The 12,153-nt window shown below is 40.2% G+C and overlaps 1 protein-coding gene across 1 annotated transcript in view; it reads left to right on the plus strand.

Annotated features, from left to right (window-relative positions):
* The window catches only part of LNPEP (leucyl and cystinyl aminopeptidase), a 169,616-nt gene that overhangs the window by 132,164 nt on the left and 25,299 nt on the right, over positions 1 to 12,153 (plus strand). The window contains 2 exon segments of the mRNA XM_030193410.1: positions 7,451 to 7,607; positions 11,092 to 11,273. Of these exon segments, the coding sequence (XP_030049270.1) occupies positions 7,451 to 7,607; positions 11,092 to 11,273 (339 nt within the window).

Here is a 12,153-nt window from a genome sequence, read left to right on the forward strand (position 1 = left end):
CTGGCTATTTATTTATTTAGTTTCTTATTTATGACATCTAACCCTGTTATTGGTGCAGAGATTTTTTTTTCTCCTGCTAATGGGCTTCTAAAACAGACATCATGTTATGGGAATCAGGTTTCTATCTATTTATTTACTTATTTATGGCATTTTATCCCACGTTAAACTTGAATTAGATTGGAACCTGGAAACATAAAAAAAAAAATTCCCGGAGAGAGTAATGCATGACCCCCCCCCCCCCCCCCGGCTCTCCCCCTGGGTATAGCCAGCTCTGCAATTGGGGGGGGGGGGGGGGTGGCGCAGAGGTGGACCGGGGGGGGGGGGGCTTGTGTTAAAATTTACCACACACCACTTTGAATAATCCACTATTTCTGGGATGGGCGGGACAAATTGTTCTTTTGGGTGCTGTCGGAGACGGGGTGCTGGACTCAATGGACCTTGGTCTGTCCCGGCATGTTGATGCTTATATACCTTATGTAGATATTTCAGGGTGGGTTGTGGGATATTGAGAGTGAGAGGATTGGGGTACTGTTTTGCACAGAGGGAGTGAGGGGCTTGAAATCAGGGCAAGGGAATGTTGGGGGGGGTGGATGACAAGATTAAAGGCATTTGGGAGGGGGTTGTGTGGGGAAAAGAGGTGAGTGGTGGGATAGATGATGTGGAGGTGTGAGGGACTTGCAGAGGGGAGAGTGTGGTGATCAGAGGGATTTTTTGTTTCTCAATTCTGGTCCCTCTCCCCTTTCTGGGATCCCCTCTTTCTCCAACAAGCAGGATGAATCAGCCACATGTGGGTGGTGGTGTTAAATGACACCAAGATAAAGTAGCTTTCTGAGCTCAGAATTAGCTTGCAAAAAGCTTCTGAGCATGTGCAGTCATTGCCACATGTTGCTGCCTCTACACTAGTGCCTCAGTTTTATTTATTTTTATTTTAAACACTTCTAACCCGCCTATAAAACAAAACATTATCAATTAACAGAAATATAACAAAATACTACTAACATAATCCAAAACATAAGGTGCTGCCGCCATAACTGCCAAAACTGCACTATATCAAGAGTTTGCTTGAACAAAAAACTGTGTTTTTAATAATTTCTTAAATTGCTGGAAACTAGTAGTTAAGCAAAGCTGACTTGGCAAGGCATTCCACATTAACGTTCCTGCTATAGAAAAAACAGAAACCCAAGTAAAGACATAATGTACTGAACCAATTGCAAACTCAGGCACTTTGAAAAATCTGATTAAGATCTGATCTTAAAGACCTTCTTGATGTAGACAAAGTGAAAACTTGGGCCAAAATACCAAGGCATTTTACCATATATTACTTGATGAATTATACTTAAAACTTTATGCTGCACTCGATATTTCACAAGTAACCAATGAAGTTGTTTCAAATATGGAGTTATATGTTCAAATCTGGAAACACCAAAAACCAACCTAGCAGCTGCATTTTGTACCATTTGTAAAGCTTTGATCCTGTGCTCTGGAACACCCAATAAAGAGAATTACAATAATCAGTTTTTGACAATCATAGCCTGAATAACACTCCTAAAATCCACTGTACATAATATGGGTTTTAAATGAAACAACATCCATAATTGATGGAAAGCTGATTTAACTACATGCATATTTTGTTCTTTCATTGAAAGATGGCAGTCCAAGATTACAACCAACAATCTAATCTCCTCCACAGATATATCAACTGCACCCATACAAAGAATTTGAGGCCAACATTCATCCTCTTTTTTTTTTTTTTCCCCCCTATCACAAGAATTTCAGTTTTATCCACATTTAAATTAAGTTTATTAGTTGTCATCCACTTACAAATTGCATTCATACACGATGTCAAACTTGAGGACAACTGTTCTCCCCGTGATACTATTCCGGTACTCAACATCTAATGTTTAAAAAACTTTACACAAAGGGGCCATATAAACAAAGATAAAGCAGACCCCTGTGGGACCCCTCTCAAAATGGGAATAGATTTAGAAACACCTCCTGTGCTCTGAACTAGCAAAACACAGACAAATAGGATGCAAACCAATCATACAATTTACCCCTTATACCAAGGGCAGATGACACATTCAATGATATTAGACAATATCTTTGCTGTTTTTGACTGGATGCGAAAGTGAGCCTCTACCCCTGAACTTTCTCACTAATTTCTTTTCCTCTTTTACTTATTTAATTTTACTTTTTCTTTTACTTTAAATACCTAAAATGTATTTGGTTTAAAAAAAAGAAATAGATTTTGCTTTAGCTTCCTTCGTCTTCGGGATGTGAATGGAGAAAGGCTTAAGGAAGAGTATGCATGGTTGTAAATAAAATCAATTTATATATCTTATATGTTCACAAAAGGCTTCTAATTGCCTCCCAGCTCATTCAAAAAGCAGGGGGGGGGGGCAGGGGCTCATCTATTAGAAGAAGAAGGGAATGGGGAAGCATGTTAATATGCTCCCATATATGATGTGTCTGAAACTACCTCAACAATGTCTCCAACCCTTATATCAGCTCTTAGGCTTGTTTGCTTATAGCCCTTTAGCCTCAGAGAAGATGTAGATAAGATATTGGTGTATGTTTCTTGAACAAAAACTAGCAAGGAAAGACAACACACCTTAGTTTGTCCCCTTTCACCTTCATGCTGTACTCCCTCTGTTTCACAGTAGAGAGTTGCACAGGGACAGAAATTTAACCCGTCCCTGTCCGTCCCTGTGGGAAATAACCCATCCATCTAGATTGTAAGCTCTTTGAGCAGGGACTGTCTTTCTTCTATGTTTGTGCAGCGCTGCGTACGCGTTGTAGCGCTATAGAAATGCTAAATAGTAGTAGTAGTAGCCTGTCCCTGCAGCAAGTAAACTTCTTCATCCCAGCTCCCAGCCTGCCCAGCCTTTGCCATGCTGCAGTCAGCTTGACTCCCCTCCTCCCCCCCCCCCCCCCAAGAATGCCAGATTCTGTAATCAGTAAAATACTAGTAAAAGTACAATAAATAATTTTCTTCTGTACTCTAAGACAACAGATTTATAGATCAGCACAGGACTCAAAGCAGTCCAATTTCCAAAACAAGTAAAGTCAGAAACAACACATTTTATACCCAATTGTTCAACCACCCTTAGGATTCACCTTTGGGTTTAAAAAAGCAAAACCATATGTATGTAAGGACTGGATAAATGAATTAGAACAAAGTTTAAAGCAAACACCCTTAATATGTAATACTTGGTAGCAATAATGAAACATTGATGGAATATTCATATAGCAAACAGCCTGAGGCAACAGATACATTTTTGTATTGAACAAAATTAACTTTGTAGGAGCTTGGTGGCTAATAGTGTGCTGAACTGGACAATGTTGGCACATTTAGACTGACGCTGGACAAAACCTCTGCATGAAGGAAGCCCTTCATGGAAAAAGTAGTAATAAAAAAAGGCAAGTGCATTTTTATAATATACCACTGCAATCCACAAAACAAAAGGAGTAAGTTCCCAGATGCCATCTTTGTCTTTTGATATAGACACAGGAAAAAAAAAAAGATTTAAATGCTCCCAGGTTTCAACCTAATTCATGTTTAATGTGTGATATAAATGTCATAAATATGTAAGTAAATAGATAGAAACTCTGAATGTTAAACAATTGATTCTCATAACATGATGTCTGTTTTAGTGGCCCTTTACCAGGTGAAAAAAAAAATATCTGCATGAATATAACAGTGCTAGGGTATCCTTGTAACCTGCCCATCTAAATGACACATTGATTATGATGTATAACAAATTACTACTCTACTTATGAAAAGTTATTTCGTTATTATACTTCTGTGTACATCCGTATGCTGCACAAGCCGGCATGTTTGAAAATGTAATTGAGATTAAATAAAAATGTCACAAACCATAAAGAACAACAACATGGATGCATCAGCTCATTTGCTTTGTTTTGAGTGAACTGCGATGATGGCTGTGTGAGAAAGGGGAAATGGTAACCTAATTGACTTCATTTTGACATCCCGACTCCATCCATCCACCTCCCCACAGGCCCTGGTAACCTTCCTGGCACATACCTCGAGGCACCCTGGTGGTCTAGTGGCTTCTTTGGGGCAGGAAAGATCTCCACACTTTCCTGGCCGCTGCCGCTGATCCTCTCGCTGTCTCCGCTTTTTTAAAAAGGCTGCCGTGAGACAGCGAGAAGATCAGCGGCAGCAGACAGGAAAGATGGGGATCTTTTCTACCCCGAAGAAGCCCCTAGACCACCAGGATGCCTTGAGGTATGTTCCGGGCGGGTACCCTGCAGTTCGGGAGAGGGTAGACACTTGCGTGAAGATATCTCAGATCCTGGGTCCATCTCCCCGCAGACCTGGAGAGGTTTCCTGTAGGAATCCCGCTATCCCTGCTCCCATGCAGCTCTTCCTTTCGATTGCAAGAGATTTACGTCCTGTGCATTTATGCCATAAAGGTATTTAAATGTTATATCTTCTCTCTGCCACCTTTCTTCCCAAGTATATATTATTAAATTTGTCACATTAAAAAATAAAACAAGATATTTGAAGCCAAAAATAACCCTTAACAGATGAGACTCCACTAATTTATATAAAAAAAAAATAATCAAAAGCTAAATGTTATAACTAATGAAGTAATCACCCTTTCTTGTCTTTGAGCTGGTAATTTTGCTCAGTATGGGTTCAGAGGCTTTTTCCTTTTTCGTTTTTTAAGCTGTTTTTGAGAATACAGTGTGTGATTATAATATTTGCCTTTTGATGTTTTTTTGAAAATAGATATTTAAATCTGGCCTCGTATGCTGAATTGATCGTTTACTACTACCCTTCGTTGCCTTCCACTCAATCGTTTTCTAACCAAGTCACTTTAGGGCCCATACTCAGGGCACTCTGTTTATTATAATTCTCCTATCCACTTCTCTGGTAACCCAGTCAAAGAAATTAATCAGATTTGTTTGACAAGACCTACCTCTACTAAAAACCATGTTGATTTGAAACCTGCAATCCATTTGATTCCAGAAAACACTATCCTTTGTTTTAAAAATGTTTCCATTAATTTATTCACCACTAAGGTCAGACAAATTGGCCTGTAGGTCCCAACCTCCTCCTCCCACTTTTGTGGAGAGAACACATCCGCCCTTCTCCAGTCCTTTTGGACCACCCCCGACACTGCAGAGGAGCCATCAGAACTTCCCAAAATTCCTTCAGTAACCTTGGATATATCCTATCAGGCCCCATCATTTTCTCTACCTTTTAGGTTAGCTAGCTCCTCACAGTCTTCTGAAAATCATTCAAGGTCTACCACACTTCAGTTCCTATTTGGGTTGTATTCTGCAGTCCTTCTCCTGTCTCTTCTTCTGTGAACATAGAACTAAAATATTTTTAAAGCAATTCCGCTTTATCATTATCAGCTTCTACACATTTATCCTCTTCACCCTTGAGCCCCGCCACACTTGCATTTCCTCCTCTCACTAACATAACTAAAAAATATCTTGTGTCTCTCCCCCCCCCCCCCTTCCTTTAACTGTATTGGCTATTTTGGCTTCCATTTGTTTCTTTACTTTCCTGACTACTCTTCCTGCTTCTCTTAGCCTTTCTAGATGTTATTGTCTTTCTCTTTCTGCATTCTCTTGTAGTTTATGAAGGCTAACCTTTTTCTTTACCTTTTAACCTACTAATTTTGAGTACCAAAGGGACCTTCTTTTCCTCTTATTTTTTTATTTAGTTTCCTAACAAAAAAGGTCTGTTGCTCTTAAAATAGCTCCTTTTCAGTTTTGTCCACAGGGAAAAAAAATTACACATCAGTTGGAACGAAGAGTGACCTTTAGCATGGTGAATGTTTTCACCCTCCAACTCAGAAACAGAAGTATTAATGTAAATAGATGATCAAATAGCAATGTGCAATATAACCAGAACTGCTGATTGTGTCTCCACCCAGAGTTGGGGATCAGATATTAGCAATGGGATCATTCCAGAAATTCGTTTATCTGCCTAGTCTATAGAATCATTTAACAGATGGACTTGGCAAAGTACTGCAATTGCAGGGATGGTCTTTGGATTCAAAATTAGCAAACTGGCTGTTTCAGAAATGAGAAAATACCCAAGGTAGACCTCTTTTTACAGGCACCGAGAGCAAAAAGCTACCACTTTCATGCTCCAATTGGCTAGCTAAGGACAGAGTATTATGTACTTTAGCATAAGAACATAAGAATAGCCATACTGGTTCAAACCAATGGTCCTTTTATCCCAGTATCCTGTTTCCAACAGTGGCCAATCCAGGTCACAAGTACCTGGCAGAAACCCAAATAGTAGCAGCGTTCCATGCTACCGATCCCAGGGCAAGCAGTGGTTTCCCCATGTCTATCTCAATAGCAGACTATGGACTTTTCCTCTAGGAATTTGTCCAAAACATTTGTTAAACCCAGATATGGTAACCACTGTTACCACACCCTACAGCAACAAGTTCCAGAGCTTAACTATTTGAGTGAAAAAATATTTCTTCCTATTTGTTCTAAAATTATTTCCATATAACGTCATTGAGTGTAGCAATAAGACAGATGTAGAATATCATGAATGCTTATTCTCAAGTTCCTGTAGTAGCCAGAATACTATATGTGTAAGCTAAGGGATTATGATCACCATGATTGTATTATTTATTCTGGCAAACAGATTTGGTTTCCTCTGCAGTTAACTGTCAGAAGAGCACAGTTAAATTTGCTGAAAATACACATTTATTTAAATATGGCACATAATTGCCACGGATTTCCAACTTTTGCTGTAGAATCTACCATTGAACTGCTGCAGGAAACTGGAGACTATGACTATAAAATGAGGTTAGCATTATTGCTGCGTCTCTTTCAAATTTTGCAGACTTTAAGGTACTTTTGCTAAATTTATCTAGACCAGACTGAGGTTTCGAAGAGTGCTAAAAATAAATACATTTGTGTTTCCTAGCCCTTTAATGTTGGGACACCTAACCATTCAGGTTTTCAGGATTGCCATAACAAATGTGTGTAAGAGAAAATTTGTATACACTGGAGACTCATACTGAATCATCTCATGCATATGTATAACGGGTGTCTTAAAAACATGGCTGGCTGGCAAATACTGTAGTGAGCTGTTGTAGCCTCATTTTATTTTTCTTTTGTTTTAAACTTTGCACCTGGTTTCCCTGTTGATCAAAGGATGCAGATTTCAAATTGTTTAAATACAGCTGCTCAAAATAATGCCAAGTCTTCCTTATTATGGGTTATACCTTATTTTTAGTCCTTCGCTTGACATGAAGGAAATTAGTGTACTTGTCAGAAATACCTAGATGATGAGGGCTGTATCATGAGATGAAAGGTGTGTGGGTTTTTTTTTTTCATCCATAGCATAAAGTAGTTCTTTCTGAAAATGTTTTTCACATACTGTTTTATTCAGAAGGTCTTTGTCTGTTTCCACTTTATTCCTTTGTGTTTCTTGACCTATTAGCGTAGGAAAAGTGCAGCTGAGGAAGGCCTTTGATCTGATTGACTACCTTGTGAATGAAACCAGCACCGCACCAATTGTTGAAGCTTTATCGCAATTCAATCTGATTCATGGGCTGCTAGGAAAGCGAGGAATGCAGTTGCTTGCCGGGAGAGTGGAGGTATGTCTGCTTCTTCAAAATCCAAGTTTCATCTTTTCAACTTTGTGGTTGTGGAACACTGCTGTATTTTAATTCCAAACTTTAATAGATCTAAATTCCTTTTATGCTTTAAACTCTTGTGATGAGAAATGCCATGTGACGCTATACAAGGATACTGACTTGATTCTCCTGGCTCAAAGGGCTCCCTTGAGTGAATAACAACCATAACAGAAGCTCTTCTCTATTTTTACCAGGTGGTTGGGAGCAGAGTGGAGAAGGCTGTAGGTTAATGTCCACTGCGACATTCTTTTCCTTATTGAACGTGATTTTCCATAGGAATAGAAGATGTCCAAAGTCTGAACTGATGAATCTGTGAAGACTCATTTGGTTTTAAATTTCACCCAGCATGCAAGGAAGTGTCTCTCTTCTAGCACTTGCTGGCCAAACAAACTGTAGATGAAGCTCAGAGCAGCAGGTATCTGGCCTAGAGCTAATAATGGTGAGAAAGTGAACCAGCTATGAAAACTAGTTCATGAAGCCTCCATAGCTCTTTACCAGCCACCCTCCCCTCCAGCCATACACAGATGCATAAATAAGTGTATTATAACTTGTCATTATCTTGTAGATTGATAGGTGTAGTATTAACTAGTCTTGCAGAAATACAGTTTAGAAGTGAAAGTGCAAAGCCAAGGACATTAACTAGAGGAGGTTAAAATAAAATGCAAAACAAAATCACATTAATACCCAATAATATCAGTGCCTATTTTATAATTAGCCATTATTGCAAAAAAGTCACATATCATACTGATATTACAAGGGCTATCAGGAAACAGTAAAAGCTATAATAGCAGCCACTTTGATGATGTTGAAATAAGGCTTATGGCTTTTTCATCAGTCTCATACTCCATACATGTGTCAATTTACCACAGTTTTCACTACAAAAACATACGTGCTTACATAAATTTTGAAATCAGTTTTTTTTTCATTAGAAAAGGATACGCATTGGCCCAGAAGAAACTCCAACCCACATTTAGCAAGAATGCAAAACCAAAAAAAGCTCACAGAGGGCAGTAAGGGGCTCCTTTACTCTAAGCTGCAGTAAAAAGGGCCTTGTGCTAGCATTGAGACCATTTTTGCCAATTCACTGCTGCCCTTTTTACCACCTTGGTGAATGCTTGCTGAATGAACCCTACTCAATGTCCCATTTCTTTATCCCCAATTCGGGGATTAGTTTGGTAACTTTCCTGCTTACGATGACGACGGCCTCCAGCCCCTCTGTTAGTGAGTTCTGCTTCTGAGGACTGGTGTTCTTCACATTTTTTTTTATTTATTTTAAAAGTATTCCCTCACTTCATCCACCTCTGTCATATTTCCTCTTTCTTTTTTGTCTGCCCACTCAAATTTCACCCTCTTAAGTCCTTGCACCTATATTTCACTTATCTATCAACGTTCTATCTCCTCCTCTTACCCCCTAGCTTTTCTGTTTTATTCTTTCCCTTGCTTATTCCCATCTCTTTCATCCACCCTCCGTTACTATACTTCTGTCCTCAGTACTCGCCATCCTCCTCTCATTCATCTCCTTGTGAAACCCCCATTGTCTCTCCCACATGGTTCCATCATACTAAGCATCTTTCTCTTTCCCTTCCCAAGCCCTTGTAGCAATGCATCTCCTCTTTCTCCACCCACGCTTCTAGCCCAGCATCTCCCTGCCCCCCCTACCCCTCTCTCTTTCACCTCTATGATCCAGCAACGCTCTAGTAGAGAGCTGCACTGGAATGGGAATTGCGGGATTCCTGAGGGATAGAAGATGTTGCCATTGGATTTCTGCAGGAGTGTAGTAAAAATCTCTAGTGACTCTAGAATGAGGCTTGGAATGCACTTGAGAGAGGCAATTGGAGCACCAGAATGAGGCTTGGAACGTGCAGAGAGTGGCAGTTGGAATGGCAGAATGAGGCTTGGAATGCACAGAGAGGCAGCTGAAACATCAGACTGAGGCTTGGAACAATCATTGAACAGTGAATACCATCCAAAAAACTACGAGAGGCTATTGGGGTTGGAAAGAAACAGAGGTCTGCAAGCAAGTAAAAGCCTCAACTCCGGGTACAGGTGGGAATGGAGAAGATTAATTGTGGGGGTGGAATGGATCTTAGTGGGTATGGGTGTGTAGGGGTGAGATTCCATTGGGGATGGGTAAAATTTCTGTCCCCATGCAGCTACTCTCTGGCCATTCTCCCCTCTCTCTTCTCCTTCAACCCCAATGGTCCAGCAACTTCCTGTCCCTCTCCCCCATCATCAACCCCCCCCCCCCCCCCCCCCCACCAAAAAAAAAAAAAAATGCAGCGTCAGTGTTCAGGAGGGCAGTGGCTCAGAGGTGAGAAACAACTGCAGGAAACCCAGCCTGGTGACAGGAAAAATAACTACTTAAATCCTTATATGCTCCTTCCTGGGTTTAGGTGGAGAACCGCACATTGGAAATGAAATCCTGCCAAGTGCATTTTACTGCCTACACAACCTGGGAAGGAGAATGTTTTGGGGTTTGTATATCTGCATCTCCTGTGGGTCCAGCACCTCACCACTCCCCCTACCCAACACATACATTGTCTGGGCTAACCTGGACTCTCCCCTGCAGCTTTCTGGCTCTCTGATATAACTTCTTGACAGCCCCAGGCACTGTTCTATGGCTGCCGCTGCTGGCAAAGAAGTCAGGATCAGGGTGGGGGGCTGGATCTATGGAAGAAAAGGAGGAAAGGAAAAGACATTAAGTGAACTTTACACACATAAAAACAAAACGCTGCTCTCTGTGCCAGCCCCCTGACGCTCCTCCTGATTGCTAGTCACAACACGCTGGTTGAGAACTGCTGAACTAGATCTGGGTGGGGTGGGGAGGGGCTTGCCCTTATAGCTAGGGCTTCCAGCTGGTAGAGAGAGCATGGGGTTTTGGTTGTTTGGGGGAGGGGGTGGAAATGGAACGTCATCTGGGGCATTGTTTTGATATATATCCTGCCTAAATATTGTCCAGGACCAACATAAATACCAGTGGCTGCCTCCTATCCAGTCATACTTGAATATTCAATGTTTGTGTGCCTGCACATAGCCCAGCACTGAATATCCAGGTCTAGCTTGGCTGGCAACGGTCATCACCGATTAAAAAACAATAAAACCCACTGGCTGAATATTGACCCGATAATTTGTGTCCTGGTTTTTTTTTTTGTTTGTTTTTTTTAAGATGTATTTGTTTTTTGTTTTAAATTGTAAACCACTCTGTTGTAATCAGTGAAGGGTAAGATGCAAAATTTAATTAATAACGTGGTTGACAATAAAAGTTGTAGCTTAAAGATTTGGGAGTACATATGTTTTCCAAATCTCTTTAGAGATTGTTGTGTAGGGGTATATAAATATTGTGTAACATAATAATTCAGGTTTATAGCTCTGTTCAAAATTGAGCAGCCTAGAAAAAATAGCTTTGAAATAGCATAACATAAGCACACCCTTATCAACATTCTAGAAATACATCTTCAGACTGTTGAACAACATAATCAGCAATCAGACCTGGACTGATGAAGGAACCCTATCGGAGCGGCAATGCCGATCTGCCCTTCTGGATTTTGCTTGTTCTCATGGTCTTGAAAGCTGCACAACAAAGGCCAGTAAGCTCTTTGAAGAGTGGAGGACTTCCAATAGAACCAGGTAAAGTACAAGCAAATCACTGTAGTACTATTTTGTCATGTGTATTTTACATTTCATCTTTTCATTTAGACTGTGTTAAAATGGGTGTGCTCGTAGTAAGAAGGAACATTTCTACAGTGAATTCGTGTAGCATGTGACAAGATGGAACCCCCAGCATGTGCTTTGAGAAATTGTGCATTTTCAAGTATTAGACATATGGATCTTAAATGAAAAAAATATATATTCTGTGTGGAATGATTTGCAAAACTGTTAAGGGAAAGAGTTTGTATGCATATCTGTTCAGATAGGTCAGGATAATGTCAACACATCTGTGAAATTTTGTGGCATGTTGTGTAAGCCATTTGCCTTTTTTTCATACACGTAAAAGTTGATATGGAGCCTTTGATTTTGGAAGTCTGAATACTTCATCGCCTCTTCAATCTCTACCAAACTTCTTTAATTCACACAACTCCAAACTAGGAGACAGAGCTTTTCTCCTTAACCCCTTTCCATAAATGTGTTAACTCGTCCAGAGCTAGTTTTTCATTTGATTTCTTCCTGCAACAGAGCCATGTTTTACCTTGTCGCAACCTCATAGCCAGAGCCATAGGATCTGGTAAGTTTAGAATGGACTTTTTGGTTCTCAAATTAAGCCCTCTCATCTCCCCTTCTATTAAATAGTGATCTGTCCATGATGGAGGATGTGCCTCTGTCACATAATTTAACCCCCCACTCTTCAATATTAGTCAGTACTAAACGTAGCCAGCAGAATGGGTCGGAGTTGCCACATGTTTGAAAACAATACGTTGTTGGCTTGAACAAAGTAAGGTAAATTATCCATGATAGGGATGTTAAGGGAGTGATGAAATATTCTACGGCCATAACACTTTTAATCAAATTC

The sequence above is a fragment of the Microcaecilia unicolor genome, chromosome 2 (assembly GCF_901765095.1).
Source record: "Microcaecilia unicolor chromosome 2, aMicUni1.1, whole genome shotgun sequence".
Taxonomy (NCBI): domain Eukaryota; kingdom Metazoa; phylum Chordata; class Amphibia; order Gymnophiona; family Siphonopidae; genus Microcaecilia; species Microcaecilia unicolor.